The 22322-nt window shown below is 45.3% G+C and overlaps 1 protein-coding gene across 1 annotated transcript; it reads left to right on the forward strand.

Annotated features, from left to right (window-relative positions):
* The first annotated feature begins 273 nt into the window (after positions 1-273).
* LOC119300025 (flavonoid O-methyltransferase-like protein Os11g0303600) lies at positions 274-1584 on the forward strand. The gene is made up of 2 exons (XM_037577116.1): positions 274-1098; positions 1227-1584. Exons 1-2 carry the CDS (start codon positions 274-276, stop codon positions 1521-1523), a joined length of 1122 nt encoding a protein of 373 aa, XP_037433013.1. The 3' UTR covers positions 1524-1584.
* The last annotated feature ends 20738 nt before the right edge of the window (positions 1585-22322 follow it).

The following is a 22322-nucleotide window of genomic DNA, read 5'->3' on the forward strand; positions in this document are numbered from 1 at the left end:
TAATGGTAGGTCGCCGCAGCATTCTAACGTCTAGTAGGTGAATACATGTGCGCAGGTTGTTGTTTTGAAAAGAACATGTGTGTCATGGATCATGGCCGCTTGTCGATCGTGTGCAGCATGAGCAGCTACCGTTATCGGTAGCAAATGAGTATTTTTGTGAATTATTAGGCCGCGCCCCCTTCCCCACCCAGCTGTCCATTTGCCCCTCTTATAATCGTGTGGTGCTATCAGTCCTATAAATCAGCCGTAACCCTCATTGCAAAATTAAGGGAAATGGATCAGACCACAGCCATGCCCATGGTAGCCACCTCAAAAGCTGAGCTTCTGCAAGCCGATGCCGACCTCTTTTGCCACACCTTTGCATACCTCAAGTCCATGGCATTGAACAGTGCCGTGAAGCTTGGAATCGCTGATGTCCTCCACCGCTGCGGTGGCGCCGCCTCCTTGCCCGAGCTGCTCTCCGCCGTCCCCCTCCATCCAAGCAAAGGCCCCTACCTGTATCGCCTCATGAACATGCTGGCTGCGGCAGGGATCTTCACGGCCAAGGATGTTGTCCCTGCCGCATCAGCACCAGCCGACGGCGATTGGGCACCAACCACGGTTTACCACCTCAACACGGTTTCTCGTCTCCTGGTGGAAGGCAGCTCATGCATGTCGCTGTGCGTGCTCCTGGATACCACCGACTTGTTCGTGTCGGCCTCCTTACGGCTGCACCAGTGGCTCCTGAGCGAGGAGGAGGGAGCCACGATGGGTTCGCCGTTCACGATGGCGCATGACGGGGGCTTGTATGGCGTCGGTAGTCGTGATCCCGAATTCAACGCCTTGTTCAACGGGGCGATGGGTGCCACCAGCAAGTTCATCGCCGCCATTGCTATCCGTGAATGCAGTGAGGTGTTCGCCGGGATAACATCGTTGGTCGACGTTGCTGGCGGGAACGGCACCATGGCGAGATCCATCGCTGAGGCTTTCCCACGGGTCAAGTGCTCGGTGTTGGAACTCCCACAGGTGATAGAAGGAATCTCGCCTGATGGCACAGTTGAGCTCGTTGCTGGTGACATGATGGAGTTTGTGCCTCCCGCTGATGCTGTTCTTCTTAAGGTATATCATGGTACAAAGTAACTTCACTTCTTACTAATTAATGACATCATCTGATTCCTACTCTCCCCGATTCATAATAAGTGTCGCAGTTTTAAATTAAGGTTACTTATGATTGTTCCATTTGGAAGCATGTGCTGCATAACTGGAGCGATGAGGACTGTGTGAAGATCCTCACGCGATGTAGACAGGCCATTTCCCACGGAGCCAAAGCTGGCAAGGTGATAATCATTGATACCGTCGTTGGATCAACCTCACACCAAATGCTTGAAGCCCAGGTCACCATGGATTTGGCCATGATGATGCTATTTAATGGTAAAGCAAGGGAGGAGCACAACTGGTACAAGATGTTCATGGAAGCCGGATTTAGTCACTACAAAATTCACAACGTCTTGGGAATGCGGTCCCTCATCGAAGTCCACCCGTAGCTTGCTTATCCAACAATATCTATTATTCACCGCATCCGCATGTGATGTTGCTTAAAGTGTGCCCACGTGGGTGATGCTTAAAGTTTGTATGGTCTTATATTTTCTGTCAATAATTCTATAGTATATGAATGGTTGGCATGCTTCTCTATACCCTCTACGTCGGCATTGTTGGTTGCGGTTGTGTTTTTTGATTAACTGAATACCTTGCTCATATTACTCTAGGCGTCCCATTTACTTAGTGCATTGATTGACATGATTTGCTACTTTTAATTATTTTTGCTAGTTGTAAATTACCACTAGCATAGACCGTTAAATTCAAGAAGAATATTATAACATAGGAATTAGTCAGAAATGAGTTATCAAAGTAGAACAAAAGTATTTACCAATTAATCTGTGTCGCAGCACTTAGGTAGCAATACATGGTTGTACTAGGTCATGATCGCGCGCGTTGCTGCGCCTGTTCGTTTAGGAAGAAGTTAGAATATTGTGTAAATATTAGGAAAAAGATAAAGAAAACAAATTTAGATAAGGTACACCTTTATTAGACAATGATGCAAATATAATATGATACTCCCTCCCTCCCAACATTATTGTCTTAAATTTATCTAGATACAGATGTACCTAACACTAAAATGTGAATAGATACATCTGTATGTAGACAAATCTAAGACAAGAATTTTGGGATGGAGGGAGTAGTAAATAATTCTTGCTAAGGGGCCAAACTTTGATGCCCGTCCTGTTGTGACGTTGCCATGACAGGTCAAATGACACATAACAAATAAGCGTCTATAAAATATAATTACCCACCGAGGCTTTAAAGGATCACTAACGTAAGTTCAGAAACTCTTTCACATACATGAGATAAACATGTGGCAATTTTCAATAAAAGAGTATCATTTTTACAGTTTCATAGGCATATACAACAAGTAACAATTTTGATAGTGGATAACATTTTTCTTACGACATAACACGTAAAATGGCAACTAAGAGTATGGAAATTTTAGTTTTTTTAGACATGTAATAGCGAGCGACAACTTCGCAATGTTGGAGATTCCCTCTTTACACCTCATATCGGCTAATATGATTATGGTGTGGCTTACATAAAGAGTGCAAGAGAGAACTGCGTACTTTTCTGGCCATCAAACTTTTTAGGGCTCAGAACCTCTTGGTGGTTTCTGAGATATCTGATGTTTCAATAACAAAATGGTCATATAGACCTACATCCATACTAAATTGCACAAAGCAGCATGGTTAGTAGTGCGATGTGGGGGACTATTACAAACCAGACCCATTGTGTGATTCAAAACTTGTGTTTCTCAATTACCGAGAATATACATTGAGAGGTAATTATTCACATATTGGGAGACTTTTCTTTAAGAAAATAATGGGAGACTGTCTACATGTACATACATGAGATAGACATCCCAACCTCACCAACTGAGAGACACAAAAACGGATAAATTGACTATTTCAATGCCATACCCTCAGAAAAAAAGACTATATCAATGCCACTACCAAAGAAGCATCCAGACGGGACTAATGAATCATCCACGGTTGATTTGCACATACTTCTTGGCATGCCTGACTTAACCCCAACAAAAGGCGATGGGCATGTCTGCATGTGCATCGCACACGAGACGAGGTAAAAAATAAAACACAATTTAGCTCAATGGGGTGGATATAAAAGTGTTTCCTGGGACAATGTTTTTGGAGTTACTGTTTCCGGGGACAAATAAATAAGAGCAATTATCTCACAAAAAAAGTTCAGAGATTAAAGCATTAGCAGTGCTCACGGCCGCTGGGGATGAAAGCACGCACTACTTTTTTGGTTACGATCACGTTTTACACATCATCGGTTTTATTTTTTTGAGGATTACATTTTTTGAGACAATTTTGAGGATTACTTCACCTGGGGTGGGATGAGCGTACTCACCCACCGGCCCAGTAAGCATTCGTGGCCCGGTCAATCACAGCTCGCCCAGCTAGCTCCACGGAGCAGCAGCCCAAGAGAAATACGAGAACGTCAACACAGAAACCAATCGACTTAATTGCTAGCGATGGCAAAGCGTTGTAGATCGGACGGCTAGCGATGGCAAAGCGTTGTGGTGGCTCCTAGCTAGCTGAGTTATACTGTTTAGTAATGTGTGGATTACTCATGCTTGTTGTTCCTGACGTGCGACTGAGCACAATCAACCCATTTGTGAATTGATATATAGTATCAATTTGTGAATTGATATATAGTATCAATTTGCCCCTGAGCATAATCAACAACTTTGTATTTAAAAAATAATGTATAAATAAGAAGTTATATGAATGTATATTGTAGAGGAGGTGGGAATGGGATTGCCCGTTCCCTTCTCCCAAGCTAGTATGTTCACTTCAATCATATGCATCCTTGACCATTAATATGACTTATTTCTACACTATAATTCATGATTATGATAATGGTTTTCTTGACAAATCTGTTTGATCATATTCTCACAAATTAATTAATATACTATTTTCAAGTCTGAATTTAAAATGATATCGTTGGAAAGACTATATCTACTTGATTTATAGGTATACTACCATTAAAAAATATTTCTGGTTTGATCAACAATGACTCACAAAGTTAGGCAATTATGAACACAAAGAAAAATAGAGAACTAAACATATGTAGATGCACCAATGCTCAAGGGTCTACTTGCATGCTATTGTTTCGCTCCAGATTTTGTCGCCCTTGATAGCAAAGGCATGCCAGTTGATTACATAAGGTGCGTCGGCATCATGTGGAAAATGTGCCCGCCGGAAGCGTGTACAACTACAGATGTAAAGCCACCTCCTGGAAAACACGGCAGCGCCGACCATGAGCTTCTGAGTGGCCTGCATCCTGGCCGTGGTGCCATGTGTATAGAGCAACACCGCCCATTCTGGCTTGAGCACGCCATATGAAATAGTATGCAACCAATCGATCATGTTGCTGTCGAGAAAAATAAACGGCTAATTAGGATTTGGAAAAACTCACACTACATGATAATTAATGTGTCGGTTCGTTATTGTTAGAATGGAGAGAGGGATTTGGTGGAATAGCTAATTGTATTGCTTGAGCCTCATAGGCATATATATAGGAGTACAATGATCTACCTGGAGTAAAAGACAAGGCAGGAACAAATCCTAGTCTATCTCATCTTTCCTAATAATCAATATACTGAACATCCCTCCGCAGTCACAACGGCAGCGACACAGATGGTGAGGCAGGAGAAGAATCCGAAGGCAACCCAACGGACACCCCTCCCCCCCACAGTCGTAACGGTCGATGCATCGCGGAAGTCGTGGATGGAGATGAAACCCGACAAGGTTGCTCAAGCAAGGTGCTAGCCCTTTGTGCCGTTTGTCGATGTAGCCGAGAGCGTTGGTGCTGTAGCCGTTGTCGAGGTAACCGTGCGAAGAATGTCGTGGTCGATGTCGAGTCGGGGTGGCCGGCGTCAGGGGAAGTCGCCTGGTGGAGACGGGGTGGTGGCGAAGTACGAGATGAAGCCGCGACGATGGGCGGCGTGGGACGACGTGCGGACGAGGGCGTCAGCACCGGCACCCAGGCCACGAAAGCAGCGCCGGCTCCCGGGTAGCATGGCCTGAGCGACCAACTGAGCAGCGGGACCCGAGCTCAAGCAGCCGACAGGCCTGACGCAGCCTGCCTGACGCAGCCTGCCCGATGCAGCCGGCTCGACGCAGCCGGGGACGAGGCCGGCGAGGCAACCCACACGACCGCCGTGCAGACGCGGCGGAGGCGGGTGTCGTGGATCGATTGGCGGCCGATGCGCAAGCGGCGGCTATGATTGGCCGCCTCATGGCACGAGGCCGCCAGGTGTAGGCGATGCAGGTGTCCTGGTCGGAGCAGGGCGGTGACGGCCGGCGTAGGGCGACGGGAGGGCCGGCGCGCGGACGACGGCCTTGAGGGGTCGCCTATCGCGTGAGGCTGTCGGGTCGGTGAAGTAGCCGACCGGTCACGCCGGTGTCGGATTAGAGGCGCGAGGTGTCGACGGCAGGAGTAGGCGACGCAAACCAATCAAGTATAGATCGGAAAACCAAAAAGAAAACACGCCTATCAAGGTGACCGGCAGGAGAGAGAAAAACCCGGAGCAAGGGCTCGGGAAAAGACTCTATAGGGCAGCCGATCAACACGGTCGGGTAACGAACCCTATGTACGGGTGGTGTGGCCCCCGGCGGCTATCATGGAGGCTGACCACCCCCAGGGCGGCGCGCGGATGCGGAATCGTCAGGCGGCGGCTAGGGTTGGATCGATTAGGCTGATACCATATCAGAAGGGAGAGAGGGATTTGGTGGAATAGTTGATTGTGTTGCTTGAGCCACATGTGCATATATATAGGAGTACAATGATCTAATTGAAGTACAAGACAAGGCAAAAACAAATACTAATCTATCTCATTTTTTCTAATAATCAATATACTCAACAGTTATCAAGCTCTAGGAGGTCCACGGTTAGCAGTTGCGATGGTGGCGACATGCACCCGGAGGCTGCGATATGCGGAGAGGACACCACAGGTCAGTCGACCAGAGTTAAAGTGGTCGGAGCAGCCAAGACGGTATTGATGGTCACTTTTTTTATTTTCATGCGAAAAACGAACTTTATGCTATAATATGTGGCTGAACTTTTTGTGCTTCCACGCAACCTCTGGATTGAGACGTTGGAGGTTAGGTTGACAAGCATGCACGTGACGGCAAGCAATCCGATGGTCTTCACCGAGTATGAATGGCTCGTTGTGTGGATCTTGTGAAAATGCAACTAATCCTTGGGTGGTTTTAGTAATTCATAACAATATATAACTCATTGAATTAATATCCATTCAAGTTCAATATTTCAGATAGTTCAGTGAATGGCATGGCATGGACTAGAGATGCGGACAACTCAAAATGCTAAGGAAACATATTGGCAGAAGCTCAAGACTCTTCATTTATATTTTAGTGATCCAAGATCACATTGAGTCCATAGAAAAGTCAATACTATTAAACCGAGATGAGGTATTGCTTAATGGTCTACTTGCTCAAAATTCTTAGTGATATTGCTCCAAGATCCCTCAACCACTTTCTTATTTCCAAATATGTCCAAACTCAAAGTCAATCTCGCCCCCACCGAAATTCTCTATCCGGTGCCAGCGAGTTCACTTGACATAGCCACTGTCAGAAACCTAAAACAGTTCAGTTACACCGATACGGATCTCGGTCTCACCGAGATGGCCTGCAACCTCCCTGTGACTTGGTGCACTCTTTCAGTCTCACCGAGTCAGTGCAATCGGTCACACAGTCTTAGCTTGAAATTTGCTCGGTTGTCCTATTGCTTCACTCCGGTCTCACCGAGTTGATGCAAATGGTGCCACCGAGTTGATGTTTTCCCTAAGCGCTACCACATCGGTCCCCCGAGTTGTCCCAGTTGGTCCCACCGAGATTCCTAACGTTTATATTTTGAACTACATCGGTCTCAGCGAGATCCTCTATTCGGTCTGACTGAGTTGGGTCAAATGTGTGTAACGGTTTAATTTTGTGTGGAGGCTATATATACCCCTCCACCCTCATCTCCATTTCAGAGAGAGCCATCAGAATGTGCCTACACTTCCACTACTCATTTTCTGAGAGAGAACCACCTACTCATGTGTTAAGACCAAGATATTCCAATCCTACCATAAGAATCTTGATCTCTAATCTTCCTCAAGTTACTTTCCACTCAAATCATCTTTCCACCATAGACAAGTCTGTGAGAGAGAGTTGAGTGTTGGGCAGACTATCATTTGAAGCACAAGAGCAAGGAGTTCATCATTGTAACACCCCCAGTGTCATGCTACAATAACCATCTGTGATTAAGCTAATCATTTTCCCAAACAGTGCTTAATCACCTTTGTTCAATACCCCATTTGAAATTCCAGCCAATTCAAATTCAAGTGAAATTTGAAGTTGCTCAAAAGTTGCTGGAAAAATGTTCATCATTAGTCAAAAATTCCATAACAATTATTTGTTAAGGAACACAACTTCAATTTTGTGCAAAGACGAGCATTAGCAATTATAACAGCACTAATTCAGCATTTTTAAATGCTATCCTATTTATGAAAAATACCAAATGAATTCTTCTGGTCTTCAAAATATTTGTGGCACAGTCTGTAATCACCAGGGATTTAATGGGACACCTCCCAAATTTTTCCTAAGTGAAATAGTGGACCAAATATTTCCCTTTCTCTCTCTGTTAATAAATAAAAGCTAAAACAGGATATAAGAAATAAAAAAAGGGCCTAATGATTACTGTGCGGCTGGGCCTTAGTGAAACACTAGCCGACCCAGCCCATTTGGACGTCGTTGTCCTGCTCATCGTGCGGTGTCGCGCGCCCGTACTGACACGGCGACAGCCGCCTCGCTGTCGGCCATCCCACGGCTCCCCGGCACCGATAAGAGTCTCCCCGGTCGCCTCTCCATTCCCTGCAAACCCTAGATACCATAGTTTCCCCCCTCGCTCTCTCTATCGCTCCCGCGCGAGCTTGCCCGAAGCGCTCGCCACCGTCCCCCGCTCGATCCCGCGGCCACCGTCACCTCTCCGCCGCCTCATCGTGCCACAACGACGCGCCATCCTCGGCTACTCCCTCCGCACCAACTGGAGCGAGAAGGGAGCCACCACCGCGAGCCCGACGACCCCTTCTTCCTCCTGCGGCCGTCTTTGTATCCGGCGCCGATTCGCCGCCGTTGGTCCTCCCCGAGCACGCTAACGTACACCTACAGGCTCACGATGAGCAGCCGCATCGCATCCCCCTCTCTCCGGCCTCTCCCTGTTGCCGCAGCCGCCGCTTTTGCCGTGCCCAAATACCTCGCCGCCGACGAGCTCGTAGCCGTGGCCTCGCTTCCCGTCGAGCTCAAACGAGCTCGGATTCGTGCGCAGCACGCCTGTGCGAGCCCGAAGCACCCATCCCCGCGCTCTGCCGAGCCCCGTAACGCCTAACCTGAATGCGGCTGAACTCCGGCGACCGCCCCGCCTCTCGCCGTCGCCGTTCCAGCCTGTTACGGGCCGCGCCGCCACCGTATATGGATGCGGCGTCGAACTCCCGTTTGAACGCGCCTAGCGGCACCTCTCCCCGTGCCCCGTAGCGTATTTCCGGCGAAGTCCGGCGATGCTCCGCCGCGGATTTGGTCGCCGGAGATCTCTCCGGCGCCGACGCCGATGTGGCACAGTGGGCCCCGCCGTAGGCTGCCGACCAGTGGGCCCAGGTGGCCAAGTTGACTGGGCTGCCCAGTGAGAATGACATGTGGGCCCCCTCCATTAATTAGTCTAATAAATGTTTTTAAAATAAAAGTAATTACATTAACCAAAAAACTCACTGACACCCAGGGCCCACACCCCTAATTAACCCTGCTAGATTAGTTCAGTCCACTATTTTACTAACAGAGGCTGACATGTGGGTCCCTCTGGACCCACAGGTCAGTTTGACCCTGGTCAGCCAGTTTGTTGACTGCTAACATCACCCCCCATGCAATGCTGACATCATAATTATGTTTTTTTATTTTAAATAATTTCAAAATATGCTTTAAACTTTGAAAATTCTTAGAATGTAAACTGTAACTCGGATGAAAATGTTTTCTACATGAAAGTTGCTCAGAAAAATCCAACGATTCCGGATACGCGGTCCGTTTACCTGTCAGATACCTCTAACTATCTGAACATGGAACATTCCCCCTCCGGTCATTTTTGTCTGACACAGGTCCGGAACCGGGAAAACATTCCCGGTTGACTTCCCCCTTCACATTTATCGTGTAGCCATAGGTTAGGTCACTCCCGGCACATCTTATTGTCATGTTATGCTTTGTGGTGCTCTGTTTGCTTTATATTTACTATTTCTTCCCCCTCTTCTCTCCGGTAGACCCCGAGAGCGATGCTGCCCTTGTGATCGACTACGTCGACGACGACCCCTCCTTGCCAGAGCAACCAGGCAAGCCCCCCCCCTTTGATCATCCCGATATCTCCCATTCCATTCTCTCATGCTTGCATTAGATTTTGCTACTGTTATTGTTTGCTCATATTCTGATGCATAGCCTGCTTTTGTATCTGCTGTTGTACCTTACCTGCTTATCCTAAACTGCTTAGTATAGGTTGGTTAGTGATCCATCAGGGACCCCCACCTTGTCCTTGTTTCCCCTGCTTCATCATCGAAGACCCGATCAACGGAATCAAAGACCAGGCCCCGGCACCGCACATCACTTCCCCTTAGTTGCTCGACACTACTGGGTTACTATCGAGTACCGAGGATGAGACCTCATCAGCACTTCTGATGTTAACCCTGTAGTGTAGCTATTCGGTCGTGGTCATCGAGGGTGATTTCCTCTTTAACCACTTCCGATACGACTCTGTCGTGCAACCCCTCAATTGTGAACCTCGAGGGTGGTCCCTCTTACGTTCACCTTGATGATTACATCAAGTGGAATTCACCGGGGGTGATCCTCGGGTTTTCCCCTTGATGTTTGGACACACGGTTACTATGACTTTGCACCGAACCATGTTACTAAATACCGGTCGACCCTGAGGGGTACCCGCGCAAGCATAATTGCGAGTGATGTGGAGACGGGTTGACCTGGAAAGTGCCCTTGCCGCAAGTCCTCGAGACAGGGCAACGGGGTCACATATTTCGCGAGTCTCTACTTGTTACTGCGTGTTCCTAATCCACTACGATTTGGATATTTGATCTAAGGGGCCTCTGGCTGATAGCACTAACCATCACGTGGGCATAGTATGGGGGTTCTGCGTCGTATGCATCAGCCGAAGCTTAATTGACGTCAGCGACTGAGCGGCGCACGCTGGGTTGGACTGGTAAGCACCTGCCTTTTTGAAGGAGGTAGCTAGGTCTGCTCACTGGCCGCCCACGCAACGTGCAGGAGTTCCCAGGGCGATGGCCCATGACCCTTGGGGGCATAGTTTAGTCCGGCGTTCTGACCTGTCTATTAAGCCTAGGTCGGGTTGCGACATATTTTTTGGCCGAGGCCGGGCATGACCAAGGAAAGTGTGTCTGGCCAGAGTTAAGCGAGCATGGTGGGTAAGTTGGTGCACCCCTGCAGGGAAGAAAACATCTATCGATAGCCTGTCCTACGGTAACGGACACTTGGAGTTGTATCCCGATCGATACAACTAGCACTACTAGGGAAAACCCTAGCAGTAGCGCTGGTTTTGTGCTCACTAGTAGCGCGGGTGGGCGCGCTACTAATAAGGCGCTATAGCTACTGCTTAGTAGTAACGCGTGCCCGCACGTGCTACTCCTAGGACAAATAGCTGCAGCGTTTGTTCACTCCCACGCTACTGCTAATGTAACTAGTGGCAGCGTGTTTTCTCTCCATCGCTACTAGTTTCTTTTTTTATTTTTTTATTTTTAGTGCATTTATGCGCCATCATACAAATATTGGTACAATACCAGTTATGAAGTTTACATCATTATGTCCATAACAGTGTGTCAAATGAAGGTGGATTAGGTTCAAGTGGAGGCAATATGTAGTGCATGTCAAAAGTATACTACTAAACCAAACTTGATCTAGTTTGGCCTAGTAGTACTTTTGATGTGCACCACATGTTGCCTTCACTTGAATCTAATCCGCAAGCACAAGCTATTTAATCATCATCATAGTCATAACATCAATAGTAGTTATTTAATCATCATAGTCATAACATCAACAGTAGCTATCTAATCACCAGCAACACTAGCTAATAAAAATCATCAGTCATTGCCACCAACACTAGCTAATCACTCCTGCTGCTCTCTCTCAAGTAGAATAACATAAAACATGTGTAGCACTCGTTCTTCATCAAGTTGGAGCATGCAGATGAACCTGTCTCCTAACCGTGGGCTGCGCTTCTGATTACTGTCCCCTAGTACTTCTCTGCGATCGTTCACAATTTTGCTCCAATCTTTCACTATTAAGCATTCCTCGCTATTAGAAATCCTGAATGCACTAAAGTGCATTATAGGATATCTTGGCCGTAAGCTAACAATTATCATCTGACCTTTAGTCTTGATCCAATTGAGGCACAACATTCAGCGGGAGTCCCTGTTGAAGAACATCGTATAGTAACATAGTTAGCAATGAAGTTTAGCTTAAAAAATAATGTATGCGAAAGATGCATTGAGTACAAATAGTAAATATCTTACCATATTTCCTAAATAGATGTGAACGTAGTTCAATATGAACACTATTGGTCGCACATTTTGAGTACTAGGATTTGCAAGTCCAAAAAAATAATTTGTCTTTACAGTATGAAGATCCTCAAGCCATGAAACATAATGACTTATCTCCTCGCAGTTTAGTTCAGCCCCAGGACAGTAGTAGGTCCTGTCTACCAAGCGCTGGACATGTTTGCTTGATTGGAAATAAGTTGTCAATAGAAATTAGTTGTCAACTATTTTTGAATAAACAATATCAAAGACATAAATATGGTTGAGAAACTCACATTTTGGTAGAACTGGAGGCGTCTGCACATCGACCCAGATGTCGATATTACCTTCAATACCACCTTATGGACGAATATCAAAGGTGATAACCATATCAGACTCAAATGCATAAGTCTTGCATAGTGCTCGCCATGTTTTGCATCCAAAATAGGTGTAGTCGTCTTCGTTGTATAATTTTGCATGGAAAATATAACCATGCTCGGTCTTCAAATAAACTCTGTTTACCTCCATAGTAGTTGTCATAGAACTGAAACCTATCTTATCCAATACAAAAACTCTTGCATGGCAGGGGATACGCTAGTAGAATAGTAAAAAAAATAAGTTGAAGCAAATGAAGCATATGTCATGCTTAATTACGAAAAAAGACTTGTCGTTGTGACTTACTGTATCCACTTCAAAGTTCTTGTCCAGCTTGATGCTGAAGCGCCTATCATCATCTAGGAAGATTCCGTCGCACAGGCCGCACTCGTCTTTGTAGTATTTGCAAATACCGAAATCCTTTTCGTTGACAGACATTTCCTATGTTCATAGTTAAAACATTAAATTGAAAATTGATCGAAGACAACTACCAGGATACTCAACACACAAATCCGGGGCACTCAATATTTCCTACATATTCTGGTACAAGTCATGACAAAATTCACGGAAAAATCCGGCATGACCTTTGCTAAAATAGAACATATCAAGCGCCTGAAATTTTCCGGAACGGAAATGAATCAACACTCCGGCAAACATGACCTGGGCAAGCACATATCCTATTTGAGCAACACAAGATATACATTTCAAAATATCTTATAGGACTCAAATTAGCATGCATTCAATAAGCAAAAATATATCATCTTATGCGTCCGTACATCGTCGAATATTATCACTAATACATCCCGAATAGTGTCATACATATAACATCACTAATACAACTAAAACCCTAGCACACGACGGGTATCGGCGCGGGCGGTGGACACCCACAGAGAAGGAACCATCACGGGGTCATTGCTCTAGTGAGATCCCTGGAGAACCTGCCACGTGTTGGAGAACCTATGCTCCAACGCAAACAAGTAGCGACGGATGTGCGCGTCCTCCTCACTGACACGGTGACGCACCACCTCCGCAGGGTCCTCGAGCCTATGGACCGTCACTATCCCACGCGACCGCCACCAAAGAAGGTTCGGGTCAACGACAGGCTGGCTCCTCACCAACCTGCGCCCCCCGGTAGGTAGCGCCTCCCAGTACCACCCCGGTGGAGCCCACTCCCGGACATGGCCCATCTGGTCAAGAAGGTGTCGTCCTCCGCCGAATCGATGATGAGGATGCGGGATAGGCATCGTCCACGTCGATGTGCGAAAATTGCTTTAACTAAAAAAATAGCAACAACTTCTTAATAACTAGTTCTATTAATTCAACTAGTTCTTACGAAAAATAAACTTACTATAAATAAAAATAAACTAGTACCTAATTAGTACCTAGTTCTTACTAACTAATTAGTGCCTAGGAACAACTGCCCTAATTACCATATAAGTATCCATTTTTTAACTAGGGTTCGTACTACCTAATAAAATAGGGTTAATACTAATTGTAATTAACTAACTAGCACTAAAAATAGCCTAGGGTTCATACTAACTAGCACTAAATAGCTAGGGTTCATACTAACAAAAAAGCAGAGAAGAGGGAAGGGGAGAGTGCTTACACAGGGCGGGGAGAGAGATGGGGTCGGGGGAGATGGCGGCACCGAGGCGGGGTCCGGGGAGACAGTGGCGAGGTGGGTCGATGGAGACGGCGGCGGAGAGCGAGGGCAGGGGCTCCGGCAAGGTCGAGGTCGAGGAGGAGGAGGCACAGGCGCGCGACGACGTCGAGGGGCAGACTCCGGTGGAGAGCGAGGGCAGGGCCTCCGGCGAGGGCGAGGGCGAGGGCGACGGCGGAGGCGACGAGGGAGAGAGAGTGGAGAGTTGGGGGAGTAAGCAGAGGAGAGGGAAGCCCGCGCGCGGGGTTAGGTGAAAATAGATTTAATAGTAGCATGGGGATGGAAAACGCGCTGCTGCTAAAATCCATAGTACTAGCATGGTTTTTGGAAGGGCGCTACTACTATACCTAGCACGTCAGAAATGGTGTGGCAGTTATAGTACTAGCGCATTTCGATCCTGCCACGCTACTGCTAACAGGATAACAGTAACGCCCTTTGAGTCAAGGCGCTACTGCTAAGTAGCAGTAGCGCCCTATTTTGACAAGCGCTACTGCTAAAGTTCTGTGTATAAGGTTTTCCCTAGTAGTGTAGAACTGGATACTTGTGCAGGTAGTCGAGAAAGGATCTCTGGCCGAGGTTGATGACACTACTACTACTTTACTTTATGCTACTCTTATCCCTTCTTATGCTGCAAGATGCCTGGAGCTGCTTGAAGATGCTGAAGATGCTAGTCTTTGATAGGCTAGGCTTTCCCCTTCTCTTCTAGCATTCTGCAGTTCAGTCCACAGATACAGCCCATTACATTGATACCGATGCATATGTAGTGTAGATCCTTGCTTGCGAGTACTTTGGATGAGTACTCACGGTTGCTTTGCTTCCCCTTTTCCCCCTTTATACTTCTTTCCGGTTGATGCAACCAGATGTCAGAGCCCAGCAGCCAGATCCCACTATCAATGCCTACTACTACCTGGAGACCGTCAATGACCAGGAGTAGCTAGGAGGCTCGCAGGCAGGAGGCCTTGCCTTTTCGATCGATGTTACTTTTGTGCTAGCCTTTTAAGGCAAACTTGTTTAACTTATGTCTGTACTCAGATATTGTTGCTTGCACTGACTCATTTGTATTCGAGCTTGTGTATTCGAGCCCTCGAGACCCCTGGCTTGTAATATAAAGCTTGTATTATTTTAATTTGTGTCTAGAGTTGTGTTGTGATATCTTCCCGTGAGTCCCTGATCTTGATCGTACACATTTGCGCGTATGATTAGTGTATGATTGAATCGGGGGCGTCACAGTCATCAACAGACCATCTATTACCTCTTGGAGAGTGGTGTCTCCTAGATTGGTTAGGTTTGGCTTGAAGCCTCCGACAAGATTGTGGAGTTGAACCAAGAAGTTTGTAAGGGAAAGGAGATCGCCTAGTTCGTGAAGATCTACCCAAGTGAGGCAAGTCCTTCGTGGGCGATAGCCATGGTGGGATAGACAAGGTTGCTTTTTTGTGGACCCTTTGTGGTTGGAGCCCTTCGTGGACTCGCGGAGTGATACGTCTCCAACGTATCTATAACTTTTGATTGTTCCATGCTATTACATTACCCGTTTTGGATATTTTATATGCATTTATATGCTATTTTATATTATTTTTGGACTAACCTATTAACCTAGAGCCCAGTGCCGATTTTTGTTTTTTTGCCTATTTTAGAGTTTCGCGGAAAAGGAATACCAAACGGAGTCCAAATGGATTAAAACTTTCGCGATGATCTTTCTTGGACCAGAAGCAAACCTGGAGACTTGGAGATGAAGTGGGAGAAGCAACAAGGCGGCCATGATGGTGGAGGGCGCGCCCAGGGGACTAGGGCATGCCCCTACCTCGTGGGCCCCTTGCAGGTCTCCTTACCTAATTCTTTCGCCCATATATACTCTTATACCCCAAAACCATTAGGGGAAGCCACGAAAACACTTTTCCACCGCCGCAACCTTCTGTACCTGTGAGATTCCATCTAGGGGCCTTTTTCGGCGTCCCGCCGGAGGGGGATTTGATCACGGAGGGCTTCTACATCAACACCATTGCCCTTCCGATGAAGCGTGAGTAGTTTAACACAGTCCTACGGGTCCATAGCTAGTAGGTAGATGGCTTCATCTCTGTCATTGATTCTCAATACCATGTTCTCCTCGATGTTCCTGGAGATCTATTCGATGTAATACTCTTTTGCGGTGTGTGTGTTTGCCGAGATCCAACGAATTGTGGATTTATGATCAGATTATCTATGAATATTTTTTGAATATTCTCTGAATTGTTTTTTGCATGATTTGACTAGTAAGATTTTTGATTGACAACCCCTTTATCTATCTCTATCATATCTCACTTTTTGCAAATAACCGTGAAGGGGTTGACAACCCCTTTATCGCATTGGGTGCAAGTTTGTTGATTGTTTGTGCGGGTATTCGGTGACTTGGGCATTATATCCTACTGGATTGATACCTTGGTTCCCAAACTGAGGAAAATACTTACTCTACTTTGCTGCATCACCCTTTCCTCTTCAAGGAAAAAACCAACGCAAGCTCAAGAGGTAGCAGGAAGAATTTTTGGCGCCGTTGCCGGGGATATATATGCCAAGTCAATACATACCAAGTACCCATCATAAAATCTCATCTCCTGCATTACATTATTCACCATTTGCCTCTCATTTTTCTCTCCCCCACCTCTAAAATGATTTTCTAAAATATTTGTGTGCCTGTGTGTTGGGTTGCTTGCTTTGTCAGGATGGATCAAGATAATACTAAATTGTGTGACTTCTCCAACACCAACAACATTAGTACTCTGATTGCTCCCACTACTAATGCTGAATCTTGTGAAATTAATGCCGCTTTGCTGAATCTTGTTATGAAAGATCAATTTTCTGGCATCCCATAGTGAAGATGCCACATCCCATATAAACAATTTCCTTGATTTGTGTGATATGCAAAAGAAGAAAGATGTGGATAATGATATTGTTAAATTGAAGCCATTTCCGTTTTCACTTAGAGATCATGCTGAAACTTGCTTTTCATCTTTGCCTAAAAATAGTATTGATTCGTGGAACAAGTGTAAAGATGCTTTCATCTCTAAGTATTTTCCTCCCGGTAAGATCGTCTCCCTTAGGAACGATATTATGAATTTTAAGAAACTTGATCATGAGCATGTTGCACAATGTTGGGAGAGGATGAAATTGATGATACGAAATTGCCCTACACATGGTTTGAATTTGTGGATGATTATACAAAAAAAATTATGTCGGATTGCACTTTGCTTCTAGAAATCTTTTAGATTCAGCCACGGGAGGCAATTTTATGGAAATTACTTTAGGAGAGGCTACTAAACTACTAGATAATATCATGACAAATTATTCTCAATGGCACACCGAAAGATACACTAGTAAAAAAGTGCATCCGATTGAAGAGATTAATGTTTTGAGTGGATGTCCTCTATGCCTTTGTCCACTTTGATTAATAAAAATAATGAACCTATGGATGTGAATTTTGTTGGTAGGAACAATTTTGGTAATAACGCGTATAGAGGTAATTTTAATATTAGGTCGTTTCCTAGTAATTCCTCTAATAACTATGGTAATTCCTACAACAATTCTACTGGAAATTTTGATAATATGCCCACATATTTTGAGAATAGTGTTAAATACTTTAGGAGTTCACAAAAGAATTTTAATGCTTTGATTGAAGAAATTTTTTCTCAAGATCGATGATTTGGCTAGGAACGTGGATAGAATTTCTCTTGATGTTGATTCTTTGAAACTTATATATATATATATTCCACCTAAGCATGATATCAATGAGTCTCTCAAATCCATGAGAATTTCCATTGATGAGTGCAAAGAAAGAACCGCTAAGATGCGTGCTAAAAAGGATTGGTTCGTAAAAGCGTGTTCATCTAGTTTTCATGAGAATAATGATGAAGATCTAAAAGTGATTGATGTGGCTCTTATTGAATCTTTGTTTTCCAATGTAAATCTTGATAAAGATGGGACTGTAGATGAGTCAACTTTAGTTAAAAGGCATCCCAATGATTCAGAATTTTTAGATCTAGATGGAAAAATGGATAAAAGTGGGATTCGAGAGGTCAAGACTTTAAGTAGCAATGAACCCACTCTTTTGGATTTCAAGGAATTTAATTATGATAATTGTTCTTGAATAGATTGTATTTCCTTTTTGCAATCCGTGTTAAATTCTGCTGATGCTTATAATCAAAACAAAACTTTTACCAAACATATCATTGATGCTATGATGCAATCTTTTGAAGAAAAGCTTGAATTGAAAGTTTCTATTACTAGAAAACTTTATGATGAGTGGGAACCTACTAATAAGATTAAGATTAAATATTATGAGTGCCATGCTTTGTGTGATTTGGGTGCGAGGTTTTCCATGATTCCAAAAACTTTATGTGATGTGTTAGGTTTCCGTGAATTTGATGGTTGTTCTTTAAATTTAAACTTGCATATTCCACTATTAAGAAACATATGGGAAGGATCAATGCTGTTATTATTGTTGCAAATAGTAATTATGTGGCCGTGGATTTCATTGTTCTTGATAAAGATTGCAATCCTACATGCCCTATTATTCTTGGTAAACCTTTCCTCAGAACGATTGGTGCAATTATTGATGTGAAATAAGGAAACCATTAAGGAAGGGCATGGAACACTTCCCTAGAAAGAAAATTAAATTGACATGTGAATCTATTATGAGAGCCACTTATGGATTGCATACCAGAGCTGACAATACCTAGATCTATTCGTGTTTTATGCCTAGCTAAGGGCGTTAACAATGGCGCTTGTTGGGAGACAACCCAATTTTATTTTTGTTCTTTGCTTTTTGTTCCTGTTTAGTAATAAATAATTTATCTATCCCCTGGTTAGATGTGGTTTTGTATATCAATTAGTGTTTGTGCCATGTTAAAACTTTAGGATAGCTTGTGGTGATTGTTGTGTTGATCCTGCTGAAAAACAGAAACTTCTGCGCCGAGTAAATTATATCCAGGTTTTTATTGGAACATGATTTTGATATGATTCCTTTTGATCTGGATTAGTGCACAAATTGCCCTGGTCGTCCTAATTGTTTCAGAATTTTTGGAGTTACAGAAGTATTCGAGAGTTACAGATTACTACAGACTGTTCTGTTTTTGACAGATTCTGTTTCTATGTGTTGTTTGCTTATTTTGATGAATCTATGGGTAGTATCAGGGGGTATGAACCATGGAAAAGTTGGAATACAGTAGATATTACCCCAATATAAACAAAGAATGAGTTTGCAACAATACCGTAAAGTGGTGATTTATTTTCTTATACCAATGGAGCTTATAAGATTTTCTGTTGAGTTTTGTGTTGTGAAGTTTTCAAGTTTTGGGTAAGGATTTGATGGACTCTGAAATAAGGAGTGGCAAGAGCCTAAGCTTGGGGATGCCCAAGCCACCCCAAGTTAATTTTCAAGGACAACCAAAAGCCTAAGCTTGGGGATGCCCTGGAAGGCATCCCTTCTTTCGTCTTTGTCTATCGGTAACTTTACTTGAGGCTATATTTTTATTCACCACATGATATATGTTCTGCTTGGAGTGTCTTGTATGATTTGAGTCTTTGACTTTTAGTTTGCCACAATTATCCTTGCTGCACACACCTGAATACTCTATGTGCTTCACTTATATCTTTTGAGCTAGGTAATAATGCTCTAGTGCTTCACTTATATCTTTTTAGAGCACGGCGGTGGCTTTATTTTATAGAAATTTATGAACTCTCATGCGTCATTTATATTATTTTGAGAGTATTTTAGAACAACATGGTAATTTGCTTTGGTTATAAAATTTAGTCCTAATATGATAGGCATCCAAGAGGGATATAATAAAAACTTTCATCAAAAATGCATTGAATACTATCAGAAGATTGATTCTTTATGATTGTTTTGAGATATGAAGATGGTGATATTAGAGTCATGCTAGTGGAATAATTGTGAATTTGAGAAATAGTTGTGTTGAAGTTTTCTGGGCACTTTTGCAAAAAAAAACCGGGGGCTCCCGTGATCAGTTTGGTGATCTGGCGGCTACGGAGGCATAGCGTGAGTGAGATGGCGTCATCCACGCCGTAGCCGGCGGCCCTGCTGGAGAAAGGGGGCTGTCGTCCTGGAGAGGGCCTCGAAGGTGGCCTATTCAGCGGGTGGGAGTGGGAAGTCTTCCAAGCAAGATCCAGGAAGATCATCTACCGAGCGACGAATCAGGGGCACTGTCTGGCGCTGGCAAGATGTAGAGCAGAGGAGATCCCTAGCGTCCTGGCAGGTGAGTTTCTTCCTACTATTGATGGGGAAGATTTGATCCGCACTAGGAAGGCAAAGATATCAACGGATTCGGCCAGGAGTGTTTCTTTGGAAGGCGCTGATCCAGCCTTTGCGGGCGTGTATGGGTCGCCGGCGCATTTGGTTTGTTCTACAAATTCTTTAGAATAATATGAGAGGAATCAAGGGGGAGCGATTGTAGACTCCGATTTGATCGGGGAAGATGTTGATTTTAATTGTAATGGCAGCAAAAGAGGAAATTCCGCTGAAATTATTAGGAAATGGACTAATCAATAGCATTTACTTTCTGTTAATTGTATCAATTATGGATTAGAGGATATGAGGGTGGGGGATAAGAGGTGCTATATCTATGGTAAATTGGTAATAGAGGACACCCATGATCTTCACGTACTTTTTCGAACCAGTGTTCTCAACATACTGTGCCCTCGTATTTGACTTTGGGTTCATTGTTGAACACCATGGCGGGTGGGGAAGAGATGAAGGAAAGGTCAGCGGAGGTGGAGAAGGAGGGTATGGTGAGCTTGGGAGGGGTGCTTGCCACGGCAGAGGAGCTGCCATCCCAGCCGGCAATGGTCTGGGCTGGGGTTTCCTTGCTCCAGCCTAGTCTGTACCGGATGGGGAAGATGGGGCTGGGGCGCTCCCGTGGCGATAGCGTGCCTCTCGTCATCGACATGGAGGTGGCTCGCAAGGCCGTCAGCGGCTTTCTAGTGGTCGGGCGCCTCTCTCCCCCTTCTGGGTCAACCCAAGGGTCATTGTTGACGACCTCCGGAACACGGCTTGGAAGAATCAAGGGGTGGTCACCATCCAAGAGGTGGCAAGCGATGATGGGAGGTTCATCCTCGATTTAGCTGCTGAGAGTGATCGTTGGTTTTTGCTTAACGCGCAGCCATAACACTTCAAGCGGAACGGCCTCATCTTCGCCGAGTTCGACGGCAAGGGCGACCCGGTAGAGTTCGACCTTGGCGTCATGACCATATGGGTCCAGGTACGCGATCTCCAGTTCAAGCTGAAGACGGAGAGTATAGGGTGGTCTCTTGAGGATCAATTGGGAGAGGTGTTGGAGGTATCACACCGGAATCATGTTATTGTTGAAAAATATTTGCGTGTGTGGGTGAAGATTTTATTGCATGAACCTTTGAAGAGCTCTATAGAGATTACCCCTTTAGGTAGTTCAATTTTTTCTAAATTTGATGTAAAGTATGAGAAGCTACCTTCATACTATGAGTGTTGTGGGATAGTAGGTCATACTTCTGAGAGGTTTTGTAAAATTCCAAGTGAGAAGAGAGTAGTTTGTTTCCCAAAAAATCTTAGTGTTGAGCCATATCGGAAGAGCCAAGGTACTAGCAGAAGGGGACTCCTCTTCAGGAACTACTCTCGCGGCAGCAAGAATTCGTCCACAGGCATCATCACCAACAACATCGCCAAGCCTACGGACGTCGTCAAGGTGGCCACAGCCGTGAGTGGCCTCACAGTTTCCGATAAGGGGGCATTTTCTCCTGTCAAGATGACCACCGGCCAGGAGGGCCGGGCTCAGGGGGCTGTACGCAAGCCCTGGCGGGTGTGTCGCTTGGTCAGGAGAACCAAGTGGATGTGCCGGCTGCTCCGGCCAGGCGGGGCTATGTTGTTCAGGGAAAAGAAGTCCTGGAGGACTTGTGCCAGGCTGGGATGTATGACCAGCAGCTGCGTTCTACTGTTGTACCGGTCCATGCATCCCTGGTGGATCACATGGCCATATGTACAAAAACGCAGGGGGTGGCCAGCCAGGTCCTAGCGCCTGGGGCAAATGGTGGCAGCCTACTCTTCCAACCGGGAGTGCTGGAGGCTCTGTCCAGCGCTGTGGCTGCAAGGATCACAACGGCAAGTGGTGATACAGAGAATAACGCCTTGGGTTTAAATTCAATGCAGCCAAAAATCCTATGCAGGGCAACTCAAAAAAGAAAGATAAAAAGAAATGGGGGGCGAACAGAGTTGAGGCCGCCCGCAAGCAAGTAATAGGGAAAAAAGGGGACATTCTTTTGGGGTTCACCCGACGGGCAATGACATAGAGTTTTGCTTTGAGAAAGAGATGTATAGCTATGAGTGCAAGTTGTATGGTGATGTAACCATCTCATCCAAACGTGTGTGCACGGGTAGAGTTGTAGTTGTCCAGGATGAGGAGGGTGGGGCTACTCACATTGCAAAGGAGATAGACAAGAAGGATGAAGAGTATGTTCCGCAAGGTGTGGAATCGGTTGGTGAAGAGAAAGACGAGATTGGCACATCGGAGGCCTCCGAGGAGGAGGACTGCCGGGAAAAATGAAAATCCTAGGATGGAACTGCCATGGTCTGCTCTTCAA

The sequence above is a fragment of the Triticum dicoccoides genome, chromosome 1B, assembly GCF_002162155.2.
Source record: "Triticum dicoccoides isolate Atlit2015 ecotype Zavitan chromosome 1B, WEW_v2.0, whole genome shotgun sequence".
Classification (NCBI taxonomy): Eukaryota; Viridiplantae; Streptophyta; class Magnoliopsida; order Poales; family Poaceae; genus Triticum; species Triticum dicoccoides.

What these genes read in the sequence shown, in the direction of transcription:
- LOC119300025 (XM_037577116.1), top strand. Translation starts at nt 274, where the DNA reads ATGGATCAGACCACAGCCATGCCCATGGTAGCCACCTCAAAAGCTGAG. An exon ending in CTGATGCTGTTCTTCTTAAG is followed by an intron (nt 1,099 to 1,226) that starts GTATATCATGGT and finishes TCCATTTGGAAG; the next exon opens with CATGTGCTGCATAACTGGAG.